Source organism: Fimicolochytrium jonesii (assembly GCF_025526975.1).
Source record: "Fimicolochytrium jonesii strain JEL569 chromosome Unknown EV422scaffold_42, whole genome shotgun sequence".
Classification (NCBI taxonomy): Eukaryota; Fungi; Chytridiomycota; class Chytridiomycetes; order Spizellomycetales; family Powellomycetaceae; genus Fimicolochytrium; species Fimicolochytrium jonesii.
In genome coordinates, this window is record NW_026515709.1 from 177250 (window position 1) to 194657 (window position 17408).

General features: G+C 54.6%; 9 protein-coding genes across 9 annotated transcripts; 5 read left to right on the forward strand and 4 right to left on the reverse strand.

Annotated features, from left to right (window-relative positions):
* Positions 1-811: 811 nt before the first annotated feature.
* On the forward strand, positions 812-2584 carry EV422DRAFT_547501 (uncharacterized protein). The gene is made up of 3 exons (XM_053071603.1): positions 812-1630; positions 1715-1997; positions 2078-2584. The coding sequence occupies exons 1-3, from the start codon at positions 1058-1060 to the stop codon at positions 2437-2439; spliced, it is 1218 nt and encodes a 405-aa protein (XP_052920989.1). The 5' UTR covers positions 812-1057; the 3' UTR covers positions 2440-2584.
* A 313-nt stretch (positions 2585-2897) lies between these two features.
* EV422DRAFT_510146 (uncharacterized protein) lies at positions 2898-3831 on the reverse strand (the record flags this gene model as incomplete). The annotated part of the gene is made up of 4 exons (XM_053068905.1): positions 2898-2928; positions 2969-3105; positions 3186-3484; positions 3633-3831. 4 exons carry the CDS (start codon positions 3829-3831, stop codon positions 2898-2900), a joined length of 666 nt encoding a protein of 221 aa, XP_052920990.1.
* A 350-nt stretch (positions 3832-4181) lies between these two features.
* On the forward strand, positions 4182-5007 carry EV422DRAFT_510147 (uncharacterized protein; the record flags this gene model as incomplete). Its single annotated transcript, XM_053068906.1, is given in 4 exon segments — positions 4182-4406; positions 4426-4481; positions 4754-4866; positions 4928-5007. The coding sequence occupies 4 exon segments, from the start codon at positions 4182-4184 to the stop codon at positions 5005-5007; spliced, it is 474 nt and encodes a 157-aa protein (XP_052920991.1).
* A 182-nt stretch (positions 5008-5189) lies between these two features.
* EV422DRAFT_334933 (thaumatin family-domain-containing protein) lies at positions 5190-6704 on the forward strand. The gene is made up of 2 exons (XM_053066390.1): positions 5190-5384; positions 5459-6704. The coding sequence occupies exons 1-2, from the start codon at positions 5278-5280 to the stop codon at positions 6501-6503; spliced, it is 1152 nt and encodes a 383-aa protein (XP_052920992.1). The 5' UTR covers positions 5190-5277; the 3' UTR covers positions 6504-6704.
* Positions 6705-7561: 857 nt separating this feature from the next.
* EV422DRAFT_572241 (uncharacterized protein) lies at positions 7562-8736 on the reverse strand (the record flags this gene model as incomplete). Its single annotated transcript, XM_053073091.1, has 5 exons — positions 7562-7575; positions 7679-7768; positions 7845-8185; positions 8258-8379; positions 8458-8736. 5 exons carry the CDS (start codon positions 8734-8736, stop codon positions 7562-7564), a joined length of 846 nt encoding a protein of 281 aa, XP_052920993.1.
* Positions 8737-8881: 145 nt separating this feature from the next.
* EV422DRAFT_334937 (uncharacterized protein) lies at positions 8882-10183 on the forward strand. Its single transcript, XM_053066391.1, has one exon. The coding sequence runs from the start codon at positions 9035-9037 to the stop codon at positions 9968-9970; it is 936 nt and encodes a 311-aa protein (XP_052920994.1). The 5' UTR covers positions 8882-9034; the 3' UTR covers positions 9971-10183.
* Positions 10184-11009: 826 nt separating this feature from the next.
* On the reverse strand, positions 11010-11944 carry EV422DRAFT_335176 (uncharacterized protein). Its single transcript, XM_053066392.1, has one exon. It carries the CDS (start codon positions 11549-11551, stop codon positions 11147-11149), a length of 405 nt encoding a protein of 134 aa, XP_052920995.1. The 5' UTR covers positions 11552-11944; the 3' UTR covers positions 11010-11146.
* A 2027-nt stretch (positions 11945-13971) lies between these two features.
* EV422DRAFT_335180 (uncharacterized protein) lies at positions 13972-14917 on the reverse strand (the record flags this gene model as incomplete). The annotated part of the gene is made up of 1 exon (XM_053066393.1): positions 13972-14917. A coding segment is annotated over exon 1 (656 nt), but the record flags the coding sequence as incomplete, so codon positions are not given.
* A 643-nt stretch (positions 14918-15560) lies between these two features.
* Positions 15561-17318, forward strand: EV422DRAFT_510153 (uncharacterized protein; the record flags this gene model as incomplete). Its single annotated transcript, XM_053068907.1, has 7 exons — positions 15561-15665; positions 15711-15825; positions 15897-16144; positions 16171-16511; positions 16568-16580; positions 16787-17051; positions 17074-17318. The coding sequence occupies 7 exons, from the start codon at positions 15561-15563 to the stop codon at positions 17316-17318; spliced, it is 1332 nt and encodes a 443-aa protein (XP_052920997.1).
* Positions 17319-17408: the final 90 nt, after the last annotated feature.

Below are 17408 nucleotides of genomic sequence, written 5' to 3' on the forward strand. Positions count from 1 at the left end.
GTCCGTCGTTGCCGAAGCTGTGCCGCCGCCATCCGGCAGGCGTTCCCAACCAAATATCGAGGCTATCCGTCCGAAATCTCCTTTCCGAGCTGATAAGACATGCGCTGGAAATCAAAATCGAATTTGAATCGGAGGGAAGTATGTCGAGAACCTCACGTGTGCCTCGTCGGACCGCCGGAGCTTGGACTGCGACTTTTGCAAAGGCTTGCATGAGATCTGGATTTGAGACATCGGTTTTGCTAACGGCGCAGGCGTTATCACTATATTTGGTTCTGGTTGTTGAATGTTCGGGCTCTCGTTTGTACGGTAGTCATTGTCGCTGGTACTGCTAAAATCCTCCGATAGCGTTTTCGTCGCTGAAGCTGGTAACGAAGCCCATCGCAACGTTGCTGAGTCCTGTCTTCGGGCAAAGTCGCCCATCGGTTATTTGTGCCAACACTATTTTTTGATGGCCTACCTTCAAATACAGCCTCACGCACCTTTCTGCGGTTTGCGGAGAAACCACCACCTAAGAGGCTAAGACAATGGACTTTTCATCCTATAAAGAACGACGTAATGAGTTGGACCTTTTCCAGGGGACCCGTTGCTACTCGTTGGTTGACGCTGATGATAATGAGTCCTCGGACGTGGCTGGCTGCATATGCAATCCCTCTGGGGTGCAAACACTGCAGATCGTTTCACGCGTTTTCTTTACTCATGCGGGCTATGACATCACGCGTGCATCAGAGAAAAGGCGGGGAACCCTTAATTACGGGACTGACAGCACCATCGTCGATCTCCCGATCTCCAATTCCAACAAGGGACCCAAATACGTCGACGTAATCACATAGCATTGTCATTAGGCCGGAAAAGGTGTATGCTACAGCAATCGCTGCCTCCCGCGCAACTCTAAAGGAACTCTCAAAGGACATAAAAAGGCGGGACGTCCCCCCACGGAGCCCTTCTGACTTCCGGAAAGCAATCGCACACCTCCAAGTTCCGCTAAAAAAACAACATCCTCGTCCTTTCTTCAAACGCTCCGAAACTTTATTTTCGCAACCAGAAACAATTAATCATCATGGTCCAAACGGCAGCAATTCTCCCAAGGCCCTCTATCTCCGCACCGTGCACTTGTATCTGGGCCGCCCTCGACGAGCAACGTGAGGACCGTGCCGACGATCAACACGAGCACGAGCAGTCTACCTTCAGCCAGGTCAAGCACACGCTCAACCCGCTCAACGCCATCTCTTCCATCCCTCTCTTTGGCAACAAGAGCGATAACGCTGCCGAAGACGTTAGCATCTCGCCCGAGGACCTCCCGCACACTTCGCCAAGGAGCCCTGTTAGGGATGAGTCTCGTGCCACTCTGCCTCCTCACGTCGGTGCTTCCGCTGGTCGCAAGTCCAACAAGGTCGCCATTGCAAACAGGCCTGACCGCATCCCCATCATCGTCGACCCCAAGTTTGGAACTATCCGCAGCGACTCGACCGAGAGTCGTGCGACCGTCTCTCGTATGGAAGCGAAAGCTGAGATCTTGAAGAAGAGCGGATGGCTCGGAAAGGCCCGTCCCTTCAAGCTGCTCGGAAAGGCTCCTGAGGTCAAAGTCGGAGAGTTGATCAGTTACCGAGAGGATCTGGTCTACATCTTGGACGTAAGTTGTGCATTACAATCATTGCATTCAACCGCATGAGCAATTCGCATTCTCATCATCACACCCTCTCCTTCCCAAACGCAGAGCCTCATCCCATCCCGCCGTCTCCACGACCAGCACTCCACTCACCCTCCATCCGTCCTTCCCGTGCCCCACACGCCTCTTTGCCCCACTTGCCAACAGAACCTCGCCTACTCGCTCTTTAACACTCCGGCGGCGCACAACACTTTCGTTCGTGAATCCGCCACCTCTGCGTTCTTGGCTCTCTTGGATGATGCTACCGCTTCGTTGAAAGGTTCCCTACCGCTCGAACACATCACTCACCATCAGCTGGACTCTATTCTTCGAAGGGAGCTTGCTGTCGTTGGTGAGTAGGAGTAGGAGTTTGAGCGTGCCGTTCAGCTTCCCATTCGCCTGGCACTCATTCAATTCATTTTCTCCCTGCAGAATGGCGAGTCGCGGCCAACCTGGCGAAGTTCCACAAGAAGACCGGATTCCTCAAGGAGTTCCCCGTCCGCCTAGGTAAGCGTGCGCACCACTCTCCTTTCACTCTCAACACAGCCGTAACCCAATCACGCACCTCCTCTAACTCAACCTCTCTCCCTTTCAGGCGAATATGGGCAATTCCAGGTCAACGTCAAACCCCCCGGCGCACCCGACGGCATCGTCAAGAAGGTCGGCAACAAGCTCAAGAGCGCCGTCGGCTTGGGATCCGCCGGTCCTTCGGGCGAAGTGCAGGGTCCCTCCGCCGCCAGCGAGGACAGCTAAACCAGTCAAACCATATCGAGGAGGCTCCCCGTATTCGTTGAGAGACCTCCGACTGCCATTGCGATGAGGAAGGACATATTTTCGAGTTGGATATATATTCGCTAGGACTTTTTGAATTTTGGACGTGTTTTCGTGAACCACGTAACATGTATGATACAACAAACGAAATTTTGAATACATTTGATAGCTTCTACTTTGTTGCGCACCTACCTTCAGTAATGCCGGAGAACAAAGGGCACGATAACTGGCTGATCGTGGCAAAAGGACACCGACACACTAACTGGGAGCCGGAGATGCTGGACGGCCGGGCAGACGTGAACACCGTCGACAGCTGTACGCTGGTGTACGCTGGTGTATGAAACCTTTCAGGGCTCCGACGCTCCGACGCGCGATCCCGCCTTCTCCAACGTGCTGCCGAAAGGCGGGATTCACTTTGTTCGCCTTACGATGACCTTCCGAAGGCGAGGCACAACAGTCACTGTTTGAGACAGATCTCCGTTTAGAGCAGCTGTGCCTCCTGCCTCGGTTTTCTGCAGCGTAAGTGGATACTCAGCGCATTTTTCTCCTCACGTTTCCGCAAGAGTCAACGTCGACGGGGATTTCTCCGGGGCTAGCCGGGCTTCGAGCGTTTCAAGCGTTGAGGAGTCGGCGCCGCCCTCGCCCATATCGGCGAATTCTACGCAGCCGCCCTCGCCGACAACGCCTCCCTGCTGAACCATACGAGAGACGCTTTAAGCCACGGAAGTTTGTGCTCGGGAAGGTTATGTAGTACCTCCTATAAACAAACCTCATAAACTAGGGGTCGGAAGTGTAATTCGAGATTTTTATGTGACATTTCCTTGATATACTTCAGGCCTGCGCTAATCATCCTCCATCTCCATCTCCATACCCTCCGCAACACCCATACCGCGCGCATCTTGCCAAAGCATTTCTGATATCCCCAAAGAAGCGTAACATACCGCTGAGGATTGTCGTGGGCGACGCGTATGACGGTGAGGCCCGTGAATATACCAAGGGCGGTCGAGAGCGGGGTGAGAAAAAGCGACGAGAATTCTGGTGACCACCATTTCATTTCCTTTCCCCATCCTGCGGACATGCAAGCAATCAAAATCAGTGTCGGAAAGATCAGGGTAATGCCCACAGCAGTATATCTTGCGGATTTGCCTACCTCAATGTCATTGTAAGAGGGGTTGCATTTCTGACGTAAATTTGCTCGAAGTCGCTAGGTACGTACTGGCTGGAAGTCCTTGTTGCATACGCACAGTCTTCTGCTTCTCTTTTTCAAGCTGCTCGGCCTTTGCCAACACGGCCTCCCCGTTTATCCGTTTCTTATCTATAAGATAGCCTTGGTACGCATCCGCCTCGGAGATGGTAGTCGGAAGGCTTTGCCGGTAGGCTTGGAAAGTAAGTTCGACGGGCTGGGAGGTAACCATGACTTCGTTGGTAATGCTTGCTATAGGAGAGGAAAAACAACGAGGAAGGAATGTTATAAAAAATCAGGCGCGTGGCGCAGAATAAACATACAAGCCGGATCACGTGGATCTCGGTTGTGCGTTCCCCTGTTCCCTGATGCTTATTACCAGACCGTTTATACAGCCCGCAACGACAACGAGTTCGCCGCTAAAACGAGTAGCCACGGAATTTTGGTACTCGTTCTCGTTGCAACGTTTATACAACCCGTCTCAGCTTGCAACGAGTAGTAAAGCACACTCACCTCTACCATCGCAGCCCATCTCGCAATCTCATTCCCACCTCCGCCCCCAATCCCAACCCCAATCTTGAAATGCTTGGCGGTAACGACACAGACAGCAATGCGGAAAGCCTGCCGCCCACGCCAGCTGCCTCAGCAAAGCGACGCCAGCGTCCAACCATTCGTCCTGTTCACGACATTGCTCTCTTGAAAGAGGCCATCGCGATCTTCCGTTACGGCAAACCACGGTCGGCAAAGCAGGAGGCGTGGATGCAGATCGCTCACAACAACAACACCGCAGTTGAGGCTACATTGAGAGTCTGCACCCTTATTTTAGTCCTATGAAACCAGCGACAATGAATATGTTGGTGGCGGAGACTATGTACCCTATTGGTATGTGGATAGCTTTTTTGGACGCGTACATACATGTCATTCACTTGCGTCGCATTTGCGACTGGAAAGTCGAGGGATACCACAACCTCATGTCAACGACCGGGCGTGGTCCGTGTCCGTGCGGTATTATAGCCATTTGGTGCCTACCCGAATCGTCATTGGCCCTATGCAGCGGCAGCGGAAGTCGAACTGCGGCTTACCGCACGATCTTTATCTAGAATGAACGGCGCGGGATCCCCCCATCCTAACACTAATGCGGTCGCGACCGAAAGTTCCAAATTTCCACGATCGCATCTCCCGTACGGAGATCTTGGCTTGCTTTCAATGCTTTCCGATGTCCGAGATGTCCGCCGCGAGACTTGGATGTCTGGCATTGGTTCAACGCGTAAGTTTCAGAGTTTCTCGCTAAGACCACAAACTTTTTCGTGTCGCCCCATGTCGGCCAGGGTCCAATCCTGTTGCTGTCACTACCCTCTCACAACGGCTCGTTTTTCGGTCAGCGGTTCTGGAAAAATCTGGGAAATGAACGCTTGCTCGGCCGTGATGGTCGTACGGCATGTACCCCACCTGCGTGCAAATGGATACGACAGCGTCATGATGTGTTGCGGGCAGTGGGATGAGGACGCGAGGATACTGCAGTAGCGTAGGAGGAACGACAGCTACGACAACGCTTCTAACGGGCATATGAGATGCATTGAAAAAATGCGGGGTATATAAAGAGGACGGCAAGCTGTCCAAGAACTTCCCGCTCATTAACAGACCACATTCTTCAACGATCTCGATACCCCCAATCACGATGCGAGCCTCCGCCCTTCTCTTCACCTTTGCGCCCGCCTTCTTGGGTCTGATCTCTTCGGCTAGCGCTGGTCCTTTGGACCGTCGTGCGACTGCTTGCGGTGCTGGGTAAGCAATTTGATGAGTCGGTTGCGGCGTCCGATTTGATCCATTACTCAATTGTCTCGTTCCTCTCATTTCAGATTGACACCTTGCGGCAGGGATTGCTTCCGGGCATCCGAAGGTCTCTACCACTGTGAGAACGATGTGTTGAAGCAAGGCCCCGGACCGGCAAAGCCGCCAACCAACCCTCCGAACACGCCGCCGACCACCCCTCCGACCACCCCGCCCACCGGCAGCCCGCCTCCTGCCAATCCCGGCGGCCATACAATCACCGTGGCCAACAAGTGCCAGGAAGACATCTGGATCGGAATCCAAGGAGACCCACTTCCCCGCGACGGCGGCTTCTTCCTCCCTCGCGGCGGTTCAGACAACATCGCGGTCCCTGCAACCTGGACCGCCGGCCGCATCTGGGCACGCACAGGCTGCAAAGACCAAGGCGGACATCTCGTCTGCGAATCCGGTGACTGCGGCGCGTTCGCCAACGGCTTCGGCGTCGCATGCAAGGGGATCGGCGGCCAACCGCCCGCAACCCTCGCCGAGTTCACCCTACAAAGCGGCGGCAAGACCGACTTTTACGACATCTCCAACGTCGATGGGCACAACATCGGCGTCAAGATCGAGTCGTTCGGGACCACCGTCAACAACCCTGGTCTCGGCAAGTTCAACTGCGGGAACCCCTCATGTGCGATGGATATGAGCAAGTGTCCGCCGGAGCTGACCCGCAAGACGGCGAACGGTCGCTTGGTGTGTCTGGCTATCTCGGCTGCCGCCAGAGATAACGCGCTCAAGTCGGCCTTCCCCGAACTCCAGGCCATCTTCAACAACCCCGACACTCTCTCGCTCGTCTCCTGCTCTTGCGATTGCGGTCCCAAATGCGGCTGCACCGACCCTCGCTCCAAGCACTGCTGCTCGCCGTATAACAACGACCCCAACGAGAGGGGAGGCAAATGCAGGGTTGAGCAGTGGCCCGTTAGCCACAGGCCCGGAGCCGGGAGCGCCTTCCCTGCACGCTATGATCAGGTCTTCAAGAATCAATGCCCTGATGCGTACTCGTGGCAGTTTGACGACTTGAACAGTACGTTCCAGTGCTTGAACGCGAATTACAGGGTTACATTTTGCCCTTGAAGGACATTCTCGAGTAGATGTTAGTTTGCAGATAGATGGCGGGAGGGTGCATAGTCAAAAGGAGATACTCTACCCTCATTTCGGTGTTCGGCTTCGCTGTCCGGTTATATCCCTGCCCCTCCCGTCCGTCCCTCCTCATGTAATTGAAAGTCGAACGACGGCATACGGTAGTACATTGTAGTAATACACATACCTTCCACATAAATCATCAGAATGGCCCTCAAGTTGTGAGCAGATTCTCGTCGTCAGCAGCCCTCAGGTGTCGCCTATCCGCATAATGCATCCATCTTCCTTACGCGGAATCCCAAAGGAGTGAGTTGATCTATCCGGCTCGTCGGCAACCAGCCGCTACGCACGGACCAGCGTCCGAGAATACGAGAAATCCCGCGACGACCAGGGCGATGCCAGCGTATACCAATATCGTAACTCGGTGCTCGGTGCCACGCAAGAGCGCCATCTCTCCGTGCCATTATCCACATCACGAGGACCGGTCTCAAAGGTCCCGCTTGTCATGCAGTCATGCGTCTCACCGCCCAGTCATGCATGCGGAAAGAGGGGGCTTTCGCATCGGCAGGATTCTGGTTGGTAGATCGCCGTCCCACTGCAGATACAGTTAGCACACAACAGCTGTGCCTTCAGTCCTTCCGCTAAAAGCACCAGGTGTTGTGGTTTGTGAGTGGCACCGATCTCTTTCCAACACCTTCAGACCTTTCAAGAGAATTGCGGACCCTAACCACTACTATAAGTACGCTGTATATACACCTGCAAGACAATCGCCCCGGCGGGATGCTGGGCGGGATGCCGCCTAAGGCACTACCAAACAGCCGATTCAATCTATCCGAAACAGTCCCCTCCCCTTCTTCCCACTACGCCAAAGCCCTTCCCTGCCCTGACCGCTGACCACGCGTCTTACGTAAACGCCTATGCACGATTCATGCGCAACTCCATACGGGTTTTTTTTTAATTTCGGTGGGGACGCTGGGTGTGCGTGCCGTGTGATATCCGTTGCTGCCACATGGAGTTACAAAGCGATTTCTTTCGCCTCATATTTGGCCCCGTCATTGTTTCGTCTCTGAAAAGCCAACAATTAATCAATTAACAACCATCTCAAATCACATTGGAGAGATGTGGAGTGCACGAAAACTACGAAAACTAAGAGAATTAGGAAAACTTACCCTTTGCAGCATATACCCCGCTATAGTACCCCGCGTAGTACCAGGCCAGCACGACGTTCGCGAGGTCGGGGTCTGATGGGAGTGGTGGTGCTATACAAAAGTGAGCACAACGTGAGTTAGTTTGTTCAAGTAGTGTCACTGGAGATGGAAATGCACGGAAACTTACCCATCGCTGCTGTTGTTGCAGCTGTTGTTGCTGCTGTTGATGACATAGATGCGGGTGTGGCATCCCCGCAGGAGGGGCATTGATGCCCGGCATGTGTCGCGTGTGTAGGGCCTGGGGTGTGAATGTGCTCGGTATATTGATTCTGTCCGTTGGGTGCGTTGTATGCGGTATCAGCGTGCGGCTGTGGTGGTGGGGCGCTGTCGGGTGACTGTGATGCCGTCCCGGGCTCCTCCACCCGCAACAATTGGATCCCCGCACACCCGCTGTTCTTTGGATTCTTCCTCCCCATCGGTACCGGGTCACCTTTTACCGCCGGTGGAGTAGCGGGCTTATGTACCGTTCTATCGCCGACAGAAAGAATTAGCGCCGTGTCTTCCATTCCCGCATGATGCAACGAATGATAGAAAGCTCACCGACGATTCTTCCTCAACCCCCCCGTCGGCGGTTTATCACTATGAAACATCTGAAACTCCCGCACAGCAGCATCCCACGCATCAATCAGCGCCGCATCGTCCCATTGCTCTGCGTGGAGATCCTACCCCCCCAAGCAAAAATACAAGAAATCAGCCCCACTCACGCCCTCCCACTCCCTTCCGAGTCGCATTCGGCGTACCTCTCTGGAAAAAGCCTTCTTCACTCCTTTCGCCCCATTCCTATTTCCATTCCCCCCGTTCTTCCCCTTCTTCCATCCCCCACTGCTCACTTCCTCGCTATAGGCACTCCCCTCGACATCTGCGCGTGTGGCCTCAATGCCATTTGTGGGCTCAGGTGGTGCTGTGTTCTCAGAAGTAGGTATGTCGTCCTCCCCGTCCCATTCGCCTTCTTCTGCGTCGTCGTCATCGATTGGGGCGGGCGCGGCGGGAGCGATTGCGGGTTCGACTGTGGTTGTCATGCTGCCGGGTGGGTGGTGTGGGTGGGTATTGGGATGGAGTGGAGGGGGAATCCGAATGGGTCTGTGTTGTGAAATTAAAAGGGTTTGAGTGTCGAAGGTCGGAGCGGGGAAGTCGAGCGTCAATCCTTCCCACAAAGTCCAAAAGGGCGAGGACGCGCAACGTCGTTTATGTTGACCTGCTTGCTGACCTGCTTGTATGGCAGAGTGAGCTCGGGAAAGACTTCCCTCACGGCCAGGGAGAATCGGAAGTTTCTTCCTCCAGCGGCATCGGGACAAGGCGCCGGCACGGTATTCAGCGATGGGCCCCATTCTCCCCCTTGAGGCCATCATAGGCGTTGTTCGTGCCTACTACGTGTTCGCCACCTTCTTCATCGTCGTCCTCGTCACCGTGCCATACCTTCGCCGAACCCTCCTCGCCTACGGAAAAGCCACAGCTGACCGCTCCCCACCAAAGCATTTCAGCCTCGAGCAAATCACGGTTCGCAAATCTTGGTTCTGGCACTTCTACGCCCTGGGACTGCCCTGGACCTGCACCTTGCTGTTTTTGTATCTGAAGCCAGAGAGCGGATTCGTCACAAGGGAGGCTTTTGACAGGAGTGGAAGTGGGAGGGGGCAGGTTGGAGCGGGATATGTGCAGCCGCCCATTGAAACGGTGCTGGCGCTTGCGATGATGGTTGCACAGACGGGACGACGGCTGTATGAAAACTTTTACGTGCATGTGCCGAGCGAGGCAACTATGCATGTAGCGCATTATGTGCATGGATTGGCATATTACTTTCTGACGCCGATTGCTGTTGGCATTGAGGGCTGGCGACGGGCCGAGCGGAGTCTTGGATGGACAGACCTGCGTTTTCGACATGTTTGTGGCATTGCCCTGTTTGCCTACGGCTGGTATGAACAGCACCTGGCACATGTAGCTTTGGCTGATTTGCGAATCCCGGGAAAGAAGAAGGGCACGGCGACATCAACAACAATATCGACCAGGAACGTCTACGCCCAGCCCAAAGCACGGTGGTTCAAGCACGTCTCTTCACCTCACTACTTCTTTGAGATGGTGATATATCTGTCATTCTGCGTACTGACAGGTTTTGAGAACCTGACTTCCGCTCTGGTGTTCGGCTATGTCGTGATTAGCCTAGGAATCGAGGCAGACCAGTCGTGGAGATGGTACAAGGCTAAATTTGCAGATGAGGTGCCGAGGAACTGGAAAAGGTTCATACCCTTCGTTCTGTGAGCGACGATCGTATCGTTTCTATAGACCTTCCGTCGCCCAGACTGATAGATGTCTTCAACTTCTAGATGCGTATAGTATCCTGTAGATTTCAGAATACTACTACGCATCGCGTCGGACGATAATAGAATCTTAAATATCCATTTCAATCAGAGGCAATGGCGAATGTATGCCTCAAGTCCGTAGAAGGTCGTCCTCGTAATGAAAATAATGGCCGAGCCCCTGGAGTTTTGAAGCCTTGCACCGTCGCATCCTCGTCGAGATCATGTCTGAAAACGTCTTGCCACATTGGCATTGCTGTCGATCACTTCCTGCGTTAGCTCCTCCGCATGTGGGCGTTCGTCTCCCATGAACTCTTCGACAACAACATCCACAGCTCCGAAGCCGACGGGCATGACAAAATCGATAAATGAAGACATCGGGTATTCGAACCATATGCCGTCCCCAAAACGTAAGAAGCTTCAGTCTCGGGCACTCGATCAATGTAAAGTAAATACTACGGACGTCGTTAGTCCCGCGGAGGGGCCAGCAAAAACGTTCCGGCATGGCGAGAGTGGTAAAGCGGTTTAGCTGAAATCCTTGAGTAGGCCTCGTGCCGGGTGGTACGACGGTTGTACATTTACAAACTCATGGCGGCCGCAAGTGGATGTGATACCGCAGGTGATCCTATATAAACCTGCTCTGGACGTTGGCCCCTGAGCCTAACCTCTTGCAGTGCAAACTTCATCGTGCACCGGGGCTTCATTTTGTCCCGGCGCTCACTCTCATCGTACTTGCACCAATCACTCCACAACTTCCACAACCTGGTTTGGCCGACGTCCGCCTGTCAAGCCCGGAAGCAGCGTCCCATCGGTTGGTGCCAACTGCCAACGGTGTGTGTGTGTGTTTTTTTTCAACCAACACGCGGAGGAGGCGACTGCACTAAGCCGATTGTCATTTTCTGAACTTCCTCAACCACGAGGTGTCCTAACAGACGACGAGGACAACTTGAGGGCTAACATTTTTGAGAGAAGAGTTTTATTCAATCTGATACTAAATCAATCTATTTCTAAAACATTTGGAATTGTCGGGGAATGTATGCGCGGTTGCTGAAATCTAGCCTATCAGCTATGCTTCTAAAATCTATCTGCCTATGGCCTTACGCTTCTATTGTGTTCACCACGCCTTAAGACTTGCTACTTAGCGGGGAGACCCATTGCTGGTGCAAATCTTCTTAGCGTTGGCGTAGGTAATCGCTGGAACAAGCTTGTTGATGCATTTCTCCAACTTGTAGCTTGAGGACATTCTTTTGAGTGATTGCTCTACGCAAGGCTTGCAGTTCTCGGAGATCTGGCGTGCAGCAGAAACGCAGGCCAGACCCTGAACGACAGCCAGTGCCGTAACCACCTTGGCCGTGACAGGAAGAGATGCAAAACATGCAGTCGTTTCTCCAACGACTCCAGTGCAGATCAAGCCCTTCCACCAGTTGCATTTGGCGGCGCGGGTTTCAAGGTGGGCGAGGTTTGTTGGGGTGTCCCCTTCAACGGGGGCGGCGAAGGCGGGGGTAGCGGCCAATGCGAGGAAGATGGGGGCGATGAACTTCATTCTGGGGAAGGTTGAGACTTGATCGAACTGGTTGTGTTGAGGAGTAGCTGGAGCTGAGAGCTGGGAGCTGTTGCTGCGTTGTGTTGTTGAGTGGTGAGGTGGAAGGGAGGAGAAGTCCACCCCACCCCGTTCTTATAGACGAGGACAAGCCTGCGATGGAGATGGACCCCCTCGCGATCCCCCAAAGGAGATAGAACAGGCATCACGGCGCTAGTGCCGTCTCGTCGCGGCCTCTGAATGTTTCAACGTTGAGAGTAAGGCTCTGGCACCCGCGTCCAAAGATTCTGCAGGAAGGCCCGCCATCACTCAATTTCCCGATCGGTTAACGGCGGCGGGAAGACCCGAGTCCCTCACTTTCCCGAGCTGTCAACGACGATGTGAGGTCCCTGAAAGATCGTATCCCTGCAAATTGCAGATAGAAGATAGAACCTTTCTCCTAAAAATAGTTACACGGTATGCCGGAAGGTTGCGGCGCAGAAGCACGACAAGCAAATGGACAGCATTTCAGCGCAACCCGCTCGGTTCCAAACGGAACATGATACCCTGATAATTTTTCGGGGAGCGGGGGAGTCTTTTCCCAAGAGAGGATAGGGAAACCGGGAGAAGCCTATTTTTGACTGGTGACACTGACTGACAAGCGCGTTCTCCGCTGCGACCCCTGTCAATTTGTGCCGGGCCCCTGTCAGAGGGGCCTCCCGGCTGTCGGTACCAGGAGGTTACCGATCCCAGTACAGCCAGAAAAAAAGAATATACGGAGACATACGCCAGGAAAGAAGAGGAGTTAAATGAGGAGTGTGCGTGGCGGTGCAAACAGAAGAGATGTGCCTCTCGCTAAGGTTGCAGTCGTTCTGGGTAAGGCAAGCGGACGGAATACGGATGGGAAAGTGACATACCTTAGCAAGCGTTTTGAGACGTGGGAACAAGCCATAGCCAGTGTCAGTGATCGCCCCAATCGAGATAAGGGAGAGCGTACCTGTGTCCGAGTCCTACCATCTCGTTATGCGGGAGGAAGGTAAGACCGGGAGGGAGGGAGAGAAAAGACTTGGCGACGAGGCCCTAGGACGTATCCTGACTTTCCGGACTGGAGGCTCTGAGGACGGAGGGAGAGCAGCAGCCAGAAGCCGAAGGGGACCTACAGTACTTCTCTCACGGGACCTTTCAAACATGTGACGCGTCCCTTGTCCGGGGCCCGCCGGCTTATGGATAGAGCAACGAGAGAAATGGGTCAGCATGAGTTCGGCCATGTTAGGCAGCGACGTACCTTCTATCCAAAGATTGTCGATCTGCAGTAGGCAATAACCTGGATGTGAACAAACGTACCTGCTTATCCAAGTCTTGAGAAGAATCGGGAGAGAAACGTGATCATGAGATTCCGAGGCGAATGGAAGGGAATCGGCGGACTGGCGAGGAGTCAAGCTGGCGTAAGGGCTGGGGGAGGGTGGCAAGATGTCGAGGCGGAAGGCGAACCGATGGCGAGGGTCGAGTGTCCAAGGCGAGTGCTAATGGCGAAAGCAAAGCTATCGAATGGCGAGCTGGCGATGTGGCGAGGACCGGACACCCCGACGGATGCTGCCTACCCATCTCCCCCGAGTCAACGGTGTGGAATCAGGTCTCCGTACTTCTCGATGTCGAATTCGGCGGATCAGTCCCGTGGTGGATTGACGCATTGGCGTCTTGGATGGCGAAAGACCGCACACCCAGATGGGAGCTGCCTACCTATCCACCACCGAAGCGGTGGGGGGGGAGGGGGGGGGGGACTCAGGTCCGTCCTAGTTCTCGAACGATGTGGTGAACGTGAGGAACTTGAGGGCTGTGGCGGAATGGGCGTCGACGAAGTAGACGTTCGGTGGGTAATTTAGAGGCTGGTTGGTAATGTGGCATACCCGCACCCACGTACCGGCGTCGTAGGCATCGAGTCTTCCAATCGCCAGTCCATTCCCCAGGCCAAGAAGGTGTCTCGCCTTGCCTCTCTCCGCCTGGTCAGGAGCCGGAAATTCAGTTCAAGTCTGGTTGGCATATGCAGGGCAAGGGCTGAACTTTCAGTGCTCGATGAACCTAGTTGCTGCTTGCTTCCGGCGACGACGTTTGCGACGAGAAGGATCCGCAGAAGTACGGCGAGAGGAGTAGTAGAGTGATGCGAGGACCCACCACACGGAACCATAATGGGTCTTCGTCTCCTTCATCCAGGACCGTCCTGGGGAGAGGTCCCCTGAGAGGCAGGTTCTCCGTGTGCACATCGTTGGACAACACGTCGGCCCTTGTCACTGTCGATGGGAGGCCAGGAACGGAGCGGTAGTTCGAAAAGTCCAGGACCCTTCGGGTGGGCGGGCCAGCGGCGAGGAACAGTGAGGCGAGGGGCCGAAATGTTGGGGAGGACAGGGAGTCCGCAACGGGGGAGATGTCCGCGGGGGGGGGGGGGGGGGGGGTGGCTGGGCGGGAGGGACCGGGAGCTGAGAGAAGGGCTCTCTGGATTGTAGACCGGACGATGTGGGAGGGGACGGATGAAGGGTGAGGAGGCGAGGTGTTTGTGGAGGGGAGAAGCAAGCAGCAGCAGCAGCAGAAGTAGCATCCGCCACGCCATCATTGCACTGTGGGGAAAGGGACCGCCGAGGAGGCGGGGAGGGGGACCAGTCGGAACTAGGCATGATTGGCGTGGTGGATGCTGCTTCTGCTGCTGCTGCTGCTTGCTTCCGGCGACGACGTTTGCGACAAAAAGGAGCTGCTGGTGCTTGCTTCCGGCAACGATGTTTGCAACGAGTGGAGTGATGCGAGACCGTATTACGTAGTAGAGTGATGCGAGAGCGGTAGTAGAGTGGTAGAGTGATGCGAGGTCGATTCCTCCGCAGCAAGAAGGCCCTTTATATACGCTGAGATCAGCTATAATGCTGTGCCGAACGATGAGAGGTTTGAGAGGTTTCAGAAGGGCATGGAAGAGTTCTTTCTTGGCGAATATCCCACATATCCCACATGTCCCACATATCCCACGTATCCCATCACGGAGCAGAAGGCACAGCGGAAGGCGCAGATGGGGGAAGAAGGGATTCGTCATCCTACGTATATCCCACATATCCCACATATCCCATCACGGAGCAGAAGGCGCAGGTGGGAGGGAAGGGATTCGTCATCCTACAGAAGGCACAGCGGAAGGCGCAGGCGGTGGAAGAAGGGATTCGTCATCCTACGTACAGAAGGCACATCAGAAGGGGCAGATGGGGGGAATCCCTTCTTCCGTTGTCGTGGGACAAGAGTGATGAGCGCCAAAAAAAAAGGCCATCTTCCCCATCCTCCCCCATCGCCACGCGTCGCGCACAAGCATAAGAGAAGATAATGCACCCTCTGATAATGACCACTTACTGTTTAGTACGAAGACGAGGATAGAGCCTTGAATCATATGAATCAGGTGCACTTGGCAGCATTCACCATCATTCTCATATGATGGATCCGGGGGGGGGGGGGGGGGAACGATACGAGGATTTCATGTGATTTCCCCCCCCGTCTGATCTCAAGTTGACAAGCGGTATATATATTATAAACGTACTTATCCCTTCGCGCACAGCAGAAGGGATCCGTGCGGCCAGTAAATGTGGTGGTGGGCGGCAGAAGCGAGGGTCTGTCGAATTGAGGGGGTACGGTCGGGTGTCGGGAAAATAAGCTGCCGGTCTCTCAATAGCACAAGAAGATAGCTCGGCACGGATCCCTCTGCTGTGCGCCAAGGGATAAGTCCGTGCCTTCTGTAGGATGACGAATCCCTTCTTCCCCTACCTGCGCCTTCCGCTGTGCCTTCTGTAGTAGGAGGATTACGAATCCGTCATAGTGGGTGGGACAAGAGTGACGAGCGCCAAAAAAAACGACCATCTCCCCCATCTCCCCCCCAATCGCCATGCGTAGCCATCCCCCCCCCCCGCCCCCCCATTATCACGCGTAGCGCTCAAGCATACGTATATAAATAACGCGGACGCCCGTCCCCAACTCCTCAACTTTACACCCATCCTGCACCGAAAACCTGCTAATGACCACGTACTACAAAGACAAGGACAGAGCCTTGACGCCGGACGAACTGCGCAAGGTCCAGCAGAAGGTGCAGGATTGGTGGGCCGCTAATACCCCGACGGAGGTGAGACCTGTTGTGTTGATATCACCCCCCATCATCTTCCCCAAGGATGCTTTGGATTCTGGCGACCGAGAGGAGGGTTTCCTGCCAACAGCAGAGATGAAAGAAGATTTGGGGAAATTATCGCGAAAGGGTTTGTTGACGTTGATATCGAAGAGCCCTGGTAAGTATCCTTGTTTGCTGTTCCGTGAGGATTCTGAATCTTGGACCGGAAGGCCAGATGTCGAATGGAAGTCGGGAGGCTGTCGGGAACTGGACAAATGACGGAGACTGTGATGCAAAGCGAGAGCGAAACAGACGATCCGAACAGAACCAAACGTGGGTTGAAGGACAAATACGGTGAACAGGCAAAGACTGCGAAGACTGGGATGGTCGAGTTTGACAAAGACCGAACACAGGAAAAGTACCGCCTACATATCCCCAACGGAATCCGGTCTGAAGGAGTCCTCGAAGCGCCGACGGCCAATGCGAACGACCAGGCCGTGACTCGAAGCTTGAGAACCGATAGCCTTTGCGAGAACCGGGCATGACTTGGGATGGGCAGACAGGTTGTAGACGCGGCATGGATGAGGAAGGATCGCATCCATCTGGGGCTGGAAGGCTCGGGGGAAAAGCACTAACAAAGAGTGCTGGCAGGAGTGCCGGGATGGGTGATACGGGCTTGCCTTTTCTTCCACGTGGAGTGCGAACGACGATGAGCGGGAAGGAGATTGAGCGAGACCGTGACACTCTGGTTCGGAAGTGGCAAGTAGGAGATGAGCAAGCGATGGTAAAACCCCGACGACGACGAAAGCGATACCAGGACAGCGTTCAGCGAGCGAGATATGGAGAAATACGCCGCGGGAAAGGGTGAGAGATAGGTTGAGCGAGAACGAAGAACTGAACGGCTCTTGAATACTTGCAAGAACGGTCGGCGAGGTGCGTTCCAACTTCCTTGACAGAGCCGGCCCAACACCTAGACGGGGCCGTGCTGTGGCAGAGTGGTTGGCGAGGGTTATCGTGAGGGGGTGTGCTTAGGGCATAGGGGACAACCCCGTCATAATTCAATGGTCCGACGCGCCTGTCAAAACATTACGTATGCATCAAGCAATGTCAAAATCCACGGACCGTGCTTTATACGAAAGGGGCACCGGTTCTTTCCATCATTTGACACAGCCGTCGATGCCCCAAGGTTTCGGGTTTGGACCTACCCTGTCATGGAATTAGGGTTGGGGATTAGGGTTATCACCGGGTTAGGGTTGGGGCCGACATACGCGGCATCCGGTGCTCGGTTTTCATCGAACTCGCCCCAACTGATTCATGGAGAGGTTTGGGCCAGGACCGTAAATGGTCACCGCGCGTGTGGCAAATCGGACATGCCCGTGCGATTGCGATCGCCAGCACACAAAGGTCTGTGCCTGGACAACCGCAGAGCAAAGTCGAGATGCACATGGGCAGAACACAATTCAAACAACGTCAGAAGAACAACGGGCCACCCCAACAGACACGCAAGGGCACAAGAAGATGGTTTGCGCGACGGGTGCGGTTCCAAACGCACTCTCCGGCTGCATGGTGCAGCAGCTGTCCAGCGACGATGTGGGTGGCGGTGCTGGTGATGCCCTTGTTGGTCTAGGGCGCGGAAGGAGCGGCGGCGCTCTCGTCGATCGAGTTGGCTGAGCTGGCGGGAGGGGTGCGATGGGCGTGGAGTGTGTCCTTCAGGTCGTTCCCCTGTGCGCGAAACTTGTCCGTCTTGATGAGGGCCGTGTG

Bases quoted from the DNA above. Each gene is read 5' to 3' on its own strand.
- EV422DRAFT_334933 (XM_053066390.1), top strand. From the start codon at position 5,278: ATGCGAGCCTCCGCCCTTCTCTTCACCTTTGCGCCCGCCTTCTTGGGT. The intron at 5,385-5,458 runs GTAAGCAATTTG...CTCTCATTTCAG, and splicing joins GCGACTGCTTGCGGTGCTGG to ATTGACACCTTGCGGCAGGG.
- EV422DRAFT_335176 (XM_053066392.1), bottom strand. From the start codon at position 11,551: ATGAAGTTCATCGCCCCCATCTTCCTCGCATTGGCCGCTACCCCCGCC.
- EV422DRAFT_547501 (XM_053071603.1), top strand. From the start codon at position 1,058: ATGGTCCAAACGGCAGCAATTCTCCCAAGGCCCTCTATCTCCGCACCG. The intron at 1,631-1,714 runs GTAAGTTGTGCA...TCCCAAACGCAG, and splicing joins ATCTGGTCTACATCTTGGAC to AGCCTCATCCCATCCCGCCG. The intron at 1,998-2,077 runs GTGAGTAGGAGT...TTCTCCCTGCAG, and splicing joins AAGGGAGCTTGCTGTCGTTG to AATGGCGAGTCGCGGCCAAC.
- EV422DRAFT_334937 (XM_053066391.1), top strand. From the start codon at position 9,035: ATGGGCCCCATTCTCCCCCTTGAGGCCATCATAGGCGTTGTTCGTGCC.